We start from the raw sequence: 16,046 nt of genomic DNA, 5'->3' as shown, positions 1-16,046 counted from the left end.
TGCAGAGAAGCTTCCTTTCTGGTGGTATACTCAGAATTACAAAATGACAAAAATCCAACAAAGCTTCAGTGTGGCTGACTGACACACACTACACACTCCCTGTTCAGTTATTAACCTACACTTAGAATGATGGGAGAATGATCATTTTTGTAATACAAAAGCATATAATTTTATTTGGCACTCATGTCAAGATAGAAGCTAAACCAATTTATTCATCTATAAACATTCCTTCCCATGAGAACATAAGGCGACCAGAGAGCATGGCCAGCTATTCTACTGAGAGCAGAGCAGCGGGTCAGGATGGTAACCACATGCCCTACTGCCCATGCGTGCTTGGTGAATGTGACCAGCCTGCAACACAGGTGTCTCAGTTCTGTACCTTTTTACAGTGAGAAGGCCATTAAAATTCTTTATCAGGATTATCGTGACAGACTCTAAAGTTCTAATCAGAGATCAATTAAATACATTTATCCTTCATATTTGTGATGTGTTTTATACAGTCAACTATAAAAACTGAAGAGAAGTATACCAAAAAAGACCAGCTAGCTAATACACAGCAAATAATGCCCAAATTTAGGCCATTTCAATATATCCAATTTCAAGTCCAATTTAGACTTCTGACACAATAAGCAGAAGCTCCTGTCTTGTATCTGGGTAATAGTGATGGTAAGTTCTAGCAATTTATCGGCATTCTTCATATACATCAACACCATGACTTACTTCTTAAAAGGGCTATACCTCAAAAAAATATTAATACCAGCCCAAAAGTTAGGTGCTTAAAAATGACCACCGATTCTCTAGAGAAGATGTAGTCACTCTGGGAACAGGATTTACTACTGAAAGAAGGCAGAAAGAAAGCCCCTTAAAATGAAATATCTGTTACCTGAAGGAAATTCATCACATTCTTCCACTTTTAAACTTCATAACTATAGCTCCACCTTTGTCTTTCAATAATGTGGAATTTTTAAAAAAATGTGAAACTCCACTTAAATGGTTCTTTGAAGTACAATGAAATTCGAAGAGTAATGTAAAAGGCTAAACATGAATAGTAAATCATCATCACTGATATACACAGTGACCAAAGGTGGTCATTTATTGTATTAAATCCTATCACGATCAGCAATGTAAATAATGAAAATAATCTATCCAAGTAATTCAAAAGCTACTAGTTTTTGTTTCCTTCCTTCATTTACCAAATCCCTACTTGAATGAAAAAAGGGGAATGGAATGATATGCTCTTTCCTGCTCTGAGAGTTCTAAACTCCTCAAGGCAGATACACAACTACAAGGATAAGATGTATGCCTGGGAAATCACAAATCTGTCCGTGGAAGTCCCTGACCACACAGAGCCTAAGATTTCAAGACTTTTTTCTTCTTTACTATAAAAATAGGCAATGGATGTTACTGTTTTACTGCCCCTACTATTATTCTGGGACAAGACAAAAACAGATTCTTAAGTTCCTATGTAAAGGCAAAGCAACAATAGACACAAATACCTTGAAAAAAGAGAAGACTAGCAAGGGGGTTACCAGTTATATTTATATTTACAAAAATTATAAATTGTCAATGGCTGTAACAGTATTATGGAGACTGACAACAAAGCAGAAGAAAATGAAGAATCATGAATTTGGTATACATGACATCCGGTCATAGCAGTGAAGGAAATTATGAGGTTTTCAGAAAATGCTAACAGGACAATAGGGAGCCATCAGGAAAAAAAAATAGAACGGAATTCATACCAGGATAAACCATACATGGATAAAAGCTTAAAAGTTTTGATTTCATTAAGAGCAATGAAATCAACAATCAAAAGTAAAAGATGACATTTTTAGTATTTTTTTTTTACAAGATTCCTCTGGGGAAATAATTTCTAGATATAATTCAGAATACAGAGGCATCAACAAAGGTAAATTCAGCTACCTAAGGGCAAAAAAGAAAGCCTTTCTAAAATATGCCAAAGACAAGTCACAAACCAGGGAAAATGTTTGGAACCTATTAAGTACAGATAAAGGGTAAGTTTCCTGACATATGAAGAACTAAAAATCTACAAAGGACAAATAAAATGAACAGATGCTTCCTAGTAAAGAAAATACAAATTGCCATTCAACACAAAATGTTAACACCTCATTCATATTCAAAGAAATTCATATTAAATCTCCAACAAGATTCTGTATTTTACTTATCAGATCATCAAAAATTAAGTTGAACACTACAGTCTGTGAAGCTGATACCAGGGTACACTTAGGAACAACCTCTTTAGTAAGGCAGTCTGAAAATATCTCCAAATTACAAATGCAGCTTTCCTGTCCTCCAATAATCCCATGTCTCAAAATTTATCATACATATTTACGTGTATGAAGGGTCAGAGTACACGGTCATCTTTGGGGACTGGTTAGACACAGGCTAGTGCAGCCATCCCAGAGAACACTGCAGCTCTGGCAGTAACAAGGAAGCTGTGTGCCAAAAGCCAATACAGAAAATCTCCTATAAGAAAAAACAAGGTCCAGGACAGTGTATCTTTCACATAAGAAAACAGAACAAAATGAGAATGTCTGTGTCTTCACAGAGAAAGTATGACAGACTTGGAAACCAACGTGTGAGCCTGCATTGGAGGGCTTTGCCCTTGGGAATCAGTCAGTGTTCAGTTCTTCCCTGTTCCGTATGAGCATGGCTTATAAATTTAGCAAGACTAGAAAGATGAGCATCAAACACTTTCTTAATTTGTTTCCGCATTTCAGTTTTTTACATTTCATAGTCAACTCTTTTCTGATGAATGCAGTAGGGCTGTAATAAAGAAATGGAGAGAGAGTCTGGGTAAGAAGGGAGTGTACATGTACGTCATGCTCCCGAGTAGGTTAAAGAAAAGCTTCCTCACTGAGAACCCCACTACAAGAAACCCAGGAAGGGGTGAAAGGCACTGAGATAGGAAATAAGTAAACATCAGTTTCAAAGATCGAATCACAGAACAAGGAACATTTCCAGACGGAAATGAGCTCTGGAAGAGTGTTCCCTGATTATCCTGGCTGAACTCCTTAGGGATTAGAGACATCTTCTCTGATGCTGCGCTGCTGGAGTGGAAGATGACACAGGAATACTTGTGGAAGCTTAATTTTTTGTCATTTGGGATGTGCAGTTCTCAATGGCAAATGTGAAGAGAAGTGTGTGCGGTTTCAAGGTTCACTGAATATACATCAGGAAGGCCACACTGAGACCCTCGAAATATCGTTTCTGCTAAAAAGGTGGGGCAATTTGGTAAGCTTGGGTTGGCTTAGAATCACATGAGCATCCTCCAATTCTGACTACCTACTTCTCAGACATGGAAGACAAACGGATACACTGCTTAACATGCTGGTGTGTAGTATGGGGCAGATATGAATAAACTCTATGAAGACAGGAGTGAATTGAGCCTTAGATCCATCTAAAGACAAGTGGTGTTATGCGTTCTAGTCCTGTGGTACGTTAGCACCCGGCTAACGGTGTGGTAAGTCAAACCAGAGACAGGACCAGCACACGTGGACTGCCAAGGACACCTACCATCCCCTTTCCCTTCACTTTGAGCATGGCTCAGGGCAGAGAACAGTTTTTTAGGCCATCTGCAGTCCAAAATAGATGAAGCAATTTTTCTTGCCTAGTGACCTAGACCCAAATTTCAGAACCTAACAAACTTGACTCAAATTTTAAGCAAGGGAACACATTTAACAATCTGCAATACACACAGGATGAAGGAACTGTATTTCCTAAACCTAAAAACTTTTATGCCTCTCTTCTTCCTTAGCACCTTCTGTTTAGTCCTTGGCAACTCTGAACATGAAAGTAACCGAGTGCTAATGTTTGAGGGTCTAGAAGAACAATTATTATTATAGAAGTAAGACAAGAGGGGAAAAACGGACCTGGTTCCAAACAAACATGCTTCCTTGGTCTTTTCATGCCTGGCTCTCCTTGCCTGTGGTAAGCCAGTGGCAGCCCTGTTGCAAAGGCCTAATTCGGAATTTACGGTGTACAAGCTAAGGTGCTTTAGCCACAGGACAGGAAGTCAATCAGTAATTCACACAAAAATTAGAATAAAAAAGCAGTCTTATTTGTTTAACTCATCGTGTTCAGGGTTAAGATGGCAAGATCCCACAGACAAGGACACACAGCCAGCATGGAGCACATAAGCCAGGAATGGATGACCGTCACACCCTACGCTTACCACTTTACAAAGAAAAATTAGGATTTTTTCATGGTTAATTTTTAACAACCAATCTTAGTGCAGAAGAATGATACAAATCAAAACACTTGATATCTCCTAAAAAACAAGTCCATGGTTGAAACATGCAACTATCTAAATATGATATATAGGCAGCATCTTGACGCAGTTTCCTTGCCACATAACATCACACTAGCAGCAGGTGCTGAACACACTATTAGGCATTAAACAACTTAATAAATTCCAAAACTCCCTTGGAGCCCATGTACCTCAGAGCTGACTCTGACATACTTATTTCAAGTAATATTTAAAATGACCATGGTGACAAAATCTTCCACTGTTCTACCATTAAACTAAAACAGGGGTGAAAGTATGTCTATATCAGGTTTGAAAAAAGAAGGACTGCCTAACTATACAAAAGTTGCCTGCAAACTTAAGGCAGTATTTCTTAAATCTTCAAAAATATTAGTGGTAAGATGACAGGGAAATCCTTAAGCAATCTAAACATTTATTAGATTCTTTCTAGAAACACTTGTTAAAACACACAAAACCATGTCTCTGATTGTCCAACCGAGAAACAGAATAAGATCAAGAAGCCTACAGACATCTGGTTATAAGCCCACTGCCTGCCAAGAAGCCATCCTCACAAGGCCCTCTCTGAAAACTAGACAAACTCGACCTCAAGAACATTAAAAGTGGTGGTACACAGACTAGTGTAGAATACTCCTTTTTCAATTGTCTATACTGATATTAAATCAGGATCCTATGGTAATTTACTCACAATTAAAACCTGCATGACTTGACAAAGAATAGGGGTTGATTAGTGCACAATTTCTCAGGTTAAAATAGAAATTGTCTCCATATTTTAAAAAGATAAACCTCAAAGAACCTATACTTCCTAAATTTAAAATGGATAGTCATTTCCTTTAGGCAGGAATTGTATACTCAAAACTGATACATCTCAAAAATGAGTAGAAACAGGCTTCATCAATTATTTTCTAGAGTGATCTAGCCAAAAGGATATGTGTAAGAATTAATGCCGAAACAACCAATGCTTTAACAGAGCACATAGTCTCAAGCCAACTTTTGTGGTGTCAACCACAATGTATAAACAGATAGCTAAAAAGCTTTTCTTTCAGAAGTCCAGAAGAATTGAAACACATGACTACTATGTGCTACTCAAAACTCCTCTTTAAGGTAATGTGTTTGTGATTCAAGAGCCAAACATCTGATCTGATGGTAAGAGATTTCTCCAGAACTAAAAATCACAAACTGTTAATTAATATACAACTGACAGGCATAGCAGCAAGAACACCTTACAGAATTGTGACATTCTACTATTTTTGCAAACTGCTTTTACATAAATGGCTGCCCATGAAATTTTCAGAAGCTCTAGCTTTGATCAAATACAGCTAGAGTATTACCACAGAAGGTGTCTGGGGAATGAATCATGAGAGTTGTTTGTGTTCCTTTCTTAAATACAGGAAAAAAGCAACCTGTCTTGATTTTTTGAAGATGCATAAAAAGTCAGTTTCTCACCTTCTGGTATTTCTGCCACCATTTACATGAATACTGGTCTTCCCATGAGACAGGTTTTGAAGGAAATATCTGGCATTTATTGAGGGATTCTAACTGAACTGCAGACATGGTTGAAGGCAACACACATTCAGGAAGAATTTGCACTTTAGCTTGCTGGATTCTAAAATAAAGAGAACCAAGCATGGTGTTCATTTTTAAAATAAACTAACTCAAACTATTAAGTTTCTAAACATTATGGGTGATTTTAAATACTAAGATTTTCAGCTTTCTTTTTTAAACATATCCATAGGATACTGATGTTAAGATGCAAGAATTTTCAGAAAATACTTTATTCCAGAAATTATACCAGTGTTAAAATCAAAGATAACCTAAAGCACAGATTTTCAACCTCACTGTGGAATGTAAAGGGAGATTTGTATATTTCAGAAAAATATAGAGTCTACCGATGAAACAAAATTTAAAAAATCAAATTACAACCATCTACTACTGCTTGATACTTCTAAATTAGTTTCTTAGACATTCTTAAATACCCTACACCCCCTCCCAGATCCCCATCTGCTGCCTGGCTTTTACACCTGTCCCTTCTCCTAAGTCTAGTCTAACTGGAAGAATAGGTAGAGAAAGGAACAGAAAATCAAGAACCGGCTTAATATGGATAGTTAAAATAAGACTGCAGAATTACATGTACCCTGTATTGATATGTGCATTCTTTTTCTCCTCCTCAAACAGTTAACCTGAAAATGCAAAGAATCAAAATATGCGTATTATCTTTTCTTACCTAAAAATTACTTAAACTCCCATGAGAGTGAAGTCATCATTTCCAGACTGCTACTTGAGAATATCATAACCACAAACATCTCATCATGAACAAATGCCAACAGGAATACTGTACCTATGAGCTATTTTCTTTTGAAGCATTTCTCCTAGAGTATAGCTCTTGAAATGCAGAATGTATTAGTACATTCAAATGCTGGAACAAATCACTATCAGACTGACAAAGTTCAATGTATTACAGTTTCTGCTTCATTATTAATTATGTTTAGAAATTCTCAAGTGGATTTTCATATTAATCACTGCCTTGACCCACAAAAAGTTAGGAGTGAAATTTTGATACTTCTATTTATTTATTAAATGAAAATGGCTAACTTGGTTAGACTCATTCCACTAACTTTATTTCTCTCCTGCAAGCTCAAATTTATGTATACATGACTTCTGAAAATGTTTAAAAAAAATGTTCAAACTATATTCAAATTGTTCTCATATTATTAGAGCTCATTAAAAACAAAAAAAAATTCTTTCTTCAGCTGTCACATGAACACCAATAATCTTATTTTTAAAAACAAAAGTGTGTGCCATTCTACAGAAATGTTTTGAAATCTGAGTCTTCTTGAAGGTCATCAGCAACTAAATTATGAATGATGTTTAACTCAACTATCATGTAAGATTTTATTGTATTATGATAAAAATATCAATGTTACTGAAAGATCAGCTTTCTGATCCTTTTACTGATTAGTCTGCAGTACCAGCTGTCCCAACTGCCTTGCAGGACTGAGCAACACTCTCCGCTGCTTTTGCTAGACATGCCCAGGGCCTGCTGCACACCCGTGCTAGTTCTCCCACCTGGTGGGTTCTGTTTTAAACAAACCTACTTTTCTTTCTTTCCAATCTGTTTACAGCAGTTGTTTTGTGATTATAGTTACATAATTTATGTAAGTAGTATTAAAAAAACAATGAAATATGACTTAAATAAAATGGCTTTAATGAATAAAGCTGAGCAATAAAGACTGCTTTCAAATTAGGTTCAGACAGTTCTAATAATTCAGATAATTACTGGATTTGGATATGACAGGTAAGAGAACTTGTCCTGTAATTCCCAATAGGGTATTAATCTCCTTCTCTCCACATGCTAAGGAATCCTCAGGAATTTTTGAAGGGTTCTATGGTGATTCAATGACACACTTCTATTTTTTCATTAACTTTTCCAAAAAAAAAAACAAAACAAAACCCAAAAAACCTTCCACGTGTTCAGAAAATGCCAAAGAAATAAAGACTCCTAACTCAGAAGAGGTTAAAAGGCAGTGCTATATAGTTTTTAAATGAAGGGTCATTTACATAAAAGAGATGTGACTATTATCTAGCACTACTTGACTGGAGAAAAGGAAACTGGCTTGAGTTTCAAGGTGCTATGGAGGAGTTCAAGTAGAGTAAGAGGAGCATAAGTTTGGAAGTCAGGGGACCTAGAATCAACCAACTGTTGCTTACTAGCTGCATGAATTTGGGCAAATCACTTCATCTCTCTAGTACTTAGTTGTCTTATTTGGAAAAAGAGGAAAATGCCCTGTATTATCTCCATCTCACCATTTCTACTAAAGGGAGTTACAAGCCAGAGGGGCAAAGCAACCAGAGAAATCCCACTCTAGGGAAGCCTTTTATAGTAAGAAAGACTCACCTCTGTGAGAGGTCTTAGCAGTGGGTCTATGGAATAATAAAGAGAATGTTCCCATGCCAAATCTTGTCTAACCCTATCAGTTTCATGTTTATCTTCATTAGAGTCAAACATAGTCTTTGACCTGTTTTCAGAGTTAATGGTCTACTGCCATCTTGTGTTGAAAAGAGTTTTTCCACAATCAAAAGTGAAGAAAGCCTCACAAACATACTTTTCTCCCAAGTCATTTTTCTTTTATGGTTCCTATAATATAGTATCCACAAATAATAAAAATTTTATAAGTAGGAGGATAAGAAGTACTTTAAATATGGAACTGTTAGTAAAATCTGCAGTAACAAAACAGTTTGCTAATTATCACAATGCAGAGCCCCCAGGAGCACACTGTTTCATTCATTCACATAGCATTTATGGTTCTAAGTGTAGAACATACAGGAGTGTTAGTCATTGTCCTCAGGCAGCTCATCTATTGATGGAGACTGATATACAATCCTATAATGATAGTACAGTCTATTAACACCACAAGAGTCTGCACTGGGAATGTTCTGGGGGTACCACTGAGGGCTCTGGCATCTCATCCCTCATTTTTCTATTCTTTCTCTAGCCCCAAAGGGTTGCTTTACTTGTCCATTATACTTCCATAATTCAGTGATATTTGTAAATGTCCACCATGTGAACAAGACAACACTTCTGAAGTTCCACGTGTTCAGAAGATATTATCTGTACAACACAGAGGTCAGGTAACATTTTCAGCTTCACTATAAAGAGACCAATTCACTAGGACTGGGTGAACCCCAAGAATCTGTATCCTTGTAACACATCACAGGTGATTCTTATGTGCCAGAGTTGAGAACCACTCCCTCAAGAAGTAACATCAATTATCTGGACAAATGCTTATTTTGTTTTGCTTTGTTTTTAAAAGGATAAAGAAAGATGAACTGGAATTTTTTTTTTTATGAGGTTAGTGATACTTTAAAAGCTTGAACCATAAGAACCATGCCACAATAACTGTTAAAACAACATACTCAGAGAATTTCCAAACTTTGTAAGGTACAGAGACAACAAGCATTTACTGACCACTTATTATATGTTAATACATTCGTGGGTGATGTAAAATTCACACCAGAGATGGGTGCTAACTGCAAATGGCTTCTACAGCTCAGATGGAACAGCTGGAAGGTGCAACCGGTGTGGTTTTCAAGTATCACAGGAATACTGCAAACACCACAGCTGTCCCGGTACACACACAGAGAGCTCAGAAGCTTGTGGCCTCTCCACTCTGAAGAGAGGCCTTCAATCCCAAAGAGGCCCTATCCCCAAAGACAATGCACTTCGGGTTTATATGACTATTCTCAAACCTGGAGGGTCATGAGAATCACCTGGAAATCATGAAAAAAAGATGCTACAGCCTCACCCAAGGTTAAACCACTATTTAGGGATGGGAGATGAGAATGAAACCCAAGCTTCTATAGTTTTAAAACTTCCTAAGTGGTGCTGATACATAGCCAAGATGGAAACCACCAGGCTATACCTTCAAAGGAAAGAGAACAACTAATTCAAAGTTACAAAACGTGAAGGATCACATTTATATATATAAGAAAAAATATATAAGAAAACCACCTCATTTAATGATGTACATACAGCTTTAAGATCCATGGTATTTCTTACCCATCTGACTGCGTTCTTAGCTCAAGGACTTTGAACCTTTGTCTTCCAATTGCTTTCACTTTCACTATCTCAATTCCGAAATCCTGTTCTTCTCGATAGGCATATATCTCTGCTGTTGTTCCAAACTGTGCTTCCCTCTCCTGTATATTACTTCCAAGATAAATTTTAAAAGGAAATAATTTTGAACATTTAATTTTTAAATATGCAAAGTTGGCAAAAAAAATTTAAATGTGCAAAGTGGCAAAAGCAATACACATGATTAAAAAGTTACAGCATTTAGCCCTTACTGCAAAGCTATTATCATTTTATTTTGAAATCACATGAGGAATGCAGACATAGAAGGCTTCAGTATTACAATGAAAGCAAAAAACAACAACAAAAAAAAAGGAATTACAATTAGAGCTCTTTAGGAAAATAATAGGTCTCTAGTCATTGAAAATGATCTAAGACTGATGGGAGTTTAAACTCTCATTTTCCAAACGAGACATTCTTTTACTTCAGTAGACCATCATTGCTGCTGCTTAATATTAGCAGCATTGTAGTTGGGTGGGAAATCCCTGCATTCATTTCCTGCCTCTACCAATGATTTCCTGCAGTTGCCACAGAATACCTGAAATACCAGTTTGCCACTGGTCTATAACGGGACAACTTATGAATTCCGAGAGACAGAGAAAAGAACAAGTTATTCCTTTGTAAAAGTAATCCTTTACATTAAAATGTCAAAGCCCTCTTTCTCTTTAAATAATGATAGTGCCTGAAAATAAATTCCAGAAATTTTCATTAGACAGAAGTGATTAAATTTCAAATATCAGAAAGTTTAATTGTGTGTTACAGTAAATGTCTGATCTAAATGGTAATAAGAACAGTAAAAATAGTCCAACTTGCACTTTCAATCTTTTCATAAAAATTTCTTACCTCACATCCTTATCTAGTCTCCTGTGCATGCAAAATAATAGTCAGGTTTGGCTTTAACACTGACCTCTGCTGTGGCTCTACATGAGAGAGATGTGTTAAGGAAATTCATTCTAATATTTTACCTGTATGCAAGAACTGCAAAGGTTCTGTCTTTCTGAATTAAATTCCGCACCATACTGACTTCCTGAGGACGAAAAAGCTGAAGAGGTAAGGTCTGCCCAGGGATCAGGATCATCATCACCTGTGGCAGAACTGGAATAACCTGACAGCTGTCGTCATCGTGCAAAGTCCTGCCATGAAATTCTTCCATATCAGCGCCCAGATACTATTTAAGAAAACACAGATACACTGTCATTTTAGACATGTAATAAAAGTACAAGCTCAACAGACTAAAGAGCAAATCAGATTAAAAGAAATAAAAACAGACACAAGTATTTATTTAAATAACAAAGTCGGTAGGTACATCAGCCTCCCACATGAAAATCTAATTCTGATTCTTAACGAGTGGAAGTTCTATTATCTTTTGAGGAATGTCTCACAAATTCAAGAGCATATTTTAGTTCAAAATATTTTTCTTTGACTAAGATAAAAAACATCTCTATGTCCAAATATCACACATGACAGCTATAAAATGTTAGAATGTTAATTAACACCCTAGTACCAAGTAGTGCAGAGAGTAAGGAGTACTTTAGTAGCTCTATTACTAGCAGAAACATACGGAGGAAGACAATTCTTCAAAGAATTGTCCAGGACATAGTATCAAACCACTTGAAAATTAGCGTGTGTTTAGAGTTAAGCATGTGTATTTACTGGCAAATGCCCATGTCCTCATCCACAATTCCTACTATGAAGTAATACCCAATAAGGCTAACCTCAGTCACTTGTTGTAAGGAACCTCCATCTACTGTCATATGTATGCATCTACTGTATAAGATTTGTTACAGTACATACTGTATGTGATGTTGGCAGACTGGTGTCAAAATTTATGACGTTTGGTTTTTTGGCTTCTTTGCTATCCTGGTCTTCAACTTCCATTTCAATTTCATCTTCTTCCTCACTCTCTGCTATAAAAGTAGAAGAGTATGAGAAACAAAAAATGGATGCAAGAAAATGTCAATGCAATGTTCCCCTTCAAATGCATAATTCCTTCATGAGGATTCTGAGCCCATGAGAGGGCTTCTTCTAAACACCACTCGCATGTGGTGATCTCCACACCTTGTGAAAAGGCAGCCAGAGCCTGGGGTCTATGCCGGGCTCTGTCACTAACCACTTTTTTTTTTCTTGGAATAGTTCAAGATTTACATAGAGATTGCAAAGACAGTACAGAGATTTCCTTTTCCTGTAGCTCTCCCCTCCACTTACTCTATAAGCTAACATCTTCTATTAGTATGGTACACTTGTCTAAGCTATCAGTGTGGGTACATTACCACTAACTAATCGCCACGTTTTATTCGGATTTTCTTATTTTCACCTACTATCCTTTTTCTGTTTCAGGATCCCATCCGGGTTGGCACATGACATTTACTTGTCATGTCTCCTTAGCCTCCTTGGGGCTGATTTCTCAAACTTTCTGTATTGTTAATGGCCTTCACATTTGTGAGGAGTACTAGTTAGGCATTTTGTAGCGTGTCCCTCAATTAGAATTTGATATATTTCTCATGATTACACTGAGGTTATGTACCTTGGGGAGAACACCACAAGGGGTTAAGGGCTGTGTTCCTCACATCGTATCAAGGGTGCATACTATCAATATGACTTGTCACTGCTGATGTTGACCACAATCACCCACCTGAGGTATTCTTTGTCAGGTTTTTCTACTGTAAAGTTACTCTTTTCCTCCTTTCCACATTGTACTCTCTGGAAGCCAATTACACAGCACAACTCACACTTAAGAGGTGAGGGACTATGCTCCCTTCTCCTTGAAAAGGAAGTATCTACATAAATATTTAAATTCTTCAGTGTGCGAGATTTGTTTCTTCCCTCTTGCCAGCAGTAACTTAGACGCCTTACTTAGACAACTCATTTCACCTGATTATGCCTTAGTTTCCACATGTGAAAAATGACAGCCAGGAACAAGAGAATCTCTAAGCTTCTTTCAAACTCTTAATTTTAAGAGTTTTTACAGAAGATAGGAACAAAGGAGGGAGGGAGGGAAGGAAGGAAGGAAGGAAAGCCCTTTCATTAAAATAGAAAAAATTAACATTACTACCCAGCAAAAATGTTCTCATAGCAGGGACATCACTTCCTTGGCTGTCACTGTACTATTAAAAAATGAAATGTTTGTAATCATTTTCATTCCAATTTTGTTTTGGAATTTTAAATTAAAAATAAAGCTCACATGGAACGTAAAACATATTTTAAAGTAGTATCTTAGAAAACTCTCCCCACACATAATTTTTAAATTATGAAAACTAAGCTGATCTACTTTAAAACCTTGGTGTTATTAGTAATAGAAAGTTAGAAAAATAGGTCCTATTCTACTAAATGGGAGTCTGTCCTGTTAATGCCAGCTGTGGGTAAAATTCCTACCCTAGATCAGCAGTTCTCAACCAGGGGCGATTTTGCCCCTCAAGGGATATTTGGAAATGTCTGGAAATATATTTGATTGTCACAACTATGAAAGCCCTACTGGCATCTAGTGGGCAGAGGCCAGAGATGCTGCTAAACATCTTATTGCATCAGACAGGACAGTTCCTCACAACAAAGAATTTTCCAGCCCCCCAAATCTAACGTGTTGAGGTTAAGAAATCCTGGCCTAGAAAAACTGAATCTCATTTTTAACCTCATATTTCCTATACGTTTACATGCCCCCAATACACTTCTAAACAGGTAAAATGTCATTACAAAACTGTCATTTTCTTTTGTGTATGTCACTATTTAAATCAAGTTACTTCCAGCTAGGCTCCTGACAAGAAAAAAAAAATGTTTTTCAATGTAGTAATTGCCTTGGACTTTCCATTAATTCTCAGGAATTCCTAGATACAGGGATTGGTCAAAAAGAGTAACATAATTATTTCAACTTATATTTAAATGGTCGGTCAGTTGTCTAACACTTCACACATATTTTTGCTAAAAACAGAGAATTTTCACCAAAAGTAAAAAAAAAAGAATCTCATTCAGTTTCCTTATATATAGTCGCCTTTCTCATAAATATGACCAAAACCCACTTCCCTGTACTCGGTTGTTTATTTATTAATGTTTCCTTTGGCCAAGATGGATTCTATGCATCTTAAATATTAAACTATTTCCTTAGCATTTACAGAGTGTTGCTCCTCAAAACAACTCATACTACATGGACTTATGGGTGATCCAATGTTTTTTTACAAATAAAACTCATATGATTTAGAAAAGCTTTATTATATCTACAACCTCTCTGGGCCTTCTCACTCCTGATTCTTTTTTTCTTTTTTAAAGATTTATTTATTAATTTGAGAGAGAGAATGTGCACATGGGAGCGTGGAGGGGGAAGAGGGAGAGAATCTTCAAGCAGACTCCCCTCTGAGTGTGCAGCTGATGCGGGGGCTAGATCCCAAGACCCTGAGATCATGACCCAAGCAGAAATCAAGAGTCAGTTGCTTAACCAACTAAGCCACCCAGACACCCCCTCACTCCTGATTCTTTTCAACAAAACACACACTGTGTTCGGAACTACCAGGGTGAAGCCTGATGACTCATCTCATGCAGGAGCACCGCATGAATGCCGACAGAACATCAGTAACCTCCCTGAAACACTGGATCTGGCAGATTCAGAGTGGGGCTGATGTCTCTGAAATAAACAGCTCAGCTCTTCAGTCAAAGGCTGACACACTTACCTTCATGTCAATTCAGTTAGGTTGGCTTCAGGAACAACCACCAACTCTGACTCTGGTTTATTTTTACATGAAAGGTCCCTTCTATATGGTGGGCATGCATTCAGTCTTCTCCTTCAATTCACACAACTCCCAGGGGACAAATTAATCCTTCAAGAAAAGCCTTCCTTGGGCAACTCCCTGTAACCCACAATTGTTTCTTGGCAACCCACAGAAAAAAGCCTCAACCCACTGGCAAGAGACTCAAGCTCCCCCAACAAATTAGACTCAACCTACCTCAGCCTAGGCCTTCTCTTCCACAACCCCATCCTAAGTGTATGCTTTTGGATGTCTCCAGATCCATTTCACTATGCTTTACCTCAATGCCTCTTAAGGACAATAACAGCATTAATTTATCAGGTCCTAAATCAACTACCTTTTGCCTCATAGAGATGATAAACCTCCTCAAGTACCAGACTGTGTATCATACCTATTTTCAACTCCACAACATCTAACCAGCACGAGATGAAGGAACTCACCTAACAGACCCAGTTTGTCTGGTAACCTCTTAAAAAGCATCACTTCTATAGCCTTCCATGACAAATTTGTACAATGAATTCATACACTTTTTTTTTCCGCCCAGGATTCTGATATAAAGCAAGATCTAAATTTTCGTGAAATATAATGGAAAAAAGAAAACTGACCATAAGATCACACTCCTAAGTCTCTATCAAGCATATTCTACTACCTGCTTGAGCTACAAACCTTGAGAAAAACATATCAATACTGCCTTGGCAGTGAAGTGGTTAAGCGACAGAGGCTATGCTGACTGAAGGACTAGAACTGCAGTTCCGGCTCTGCAACTGTGTCACCTTGGGCAAGTCACTGAACTAATCCACTAATCCATTTCTCACCTACCAAATCGGGATCAGAAAAGTTATGCGGGGAGGATTAAACAGAGCGATGTATGCAAAGCGCTTACTGTAGGGCCGCTGAAATGGTAAGTGCTTAATACTTGTTAGCTGTCACTCTTATTAAACGGAAGAAGTCCAGAAAAGTAACGGCTGTTAACCTGTCCGGGTCCCGCATATCCCCTCCCTCTTTCCCCCTCAGTTTTAAGCCGCTTCCTTGGAGCCAAGTTTTGGACACACAATGGACAGAGAGGGGAGGGTCTCTGTTCTTGGGAGCAGGCCCCTCCCCAATCCAAAAACCCTCGCGCATAGCTTGGGGCGACCCGGCGTGAGAGAGATGCGCCGGGACCCGGTCTCTGGCCAGAGGCCTGACGTGCGGTCGCCTTTCCGGGGCGCCCCGGCAGGCCTCGGTGCCCCCCCGCCCGTCTCCCTAGCCCTGCCGCGCCGCTCAAGGCTCGAGCCTTGCCCCGTCCCGCCGCCGGGGACCAGCCCCGGGAGGTTACCAGGGAGGAGCGGCAGGTGGTTGCCCATGTTGTGCGCAGCGTCCTGCGGGTCTCTCTCGCCGGCCATGTCTGTTTACCCGCAGAGGAGGC

At 38.1% G+C, this 16,046-nt stretch overlaps 1 protein-coding gene across 2 annotated transcripts in view; it reads right to left on the bottom strand.

The window, feature by feature from the left end:
- CRBN (cereblon) overlaps positions 1-16,046 on the bottom strand; it is a 25,274-nt gene extending 9,228 nt beyond the window's left edge. The window contains exons 1-5 of one of the 2 annotated variants that reach the window (XM_080811888.1): positions 15,957-16,046; positions 11,706-11,818; positions 10,877-11,079; positions 9,840-9,989; positions 5,729-5,888 (exon numbers count right to left, since the gene is read on the bottom strand). In XM_080811888.1, the coding sequence (XP_080668014.1) occupies positions 5,729-5,888; positions 9,840-9,989; positions 10,877-11,079; positions 11,706-11,818; positions 15,957-16,023 (693 nt within the window). In that variant the 5' untranslated portion in view covers positions 16,024-16,046. The remainder of the gene's footprint in view (positions 1-5,728; positions 5,889-9,839; positions 9,990-10,876; positions 11,080-11,705; positions 11,819-15,956) is intronic. The other variant, XM_080811889.1, reaches the window with a different exon arrangement.

Source organism: Martes martes, assembly GCF_963455335.1.
Source record: "Martes martes genome assembly, chromosome: 1".
Taxonomy (NCBI): Eukaryota; Metazoa; Chordata; class Mammalia; order Carnivora; family Mustelidae; genus Martes; species Martes martes.
This window is presented reverse-complemented; position numbering and strand designations above follow the sequence as displayed.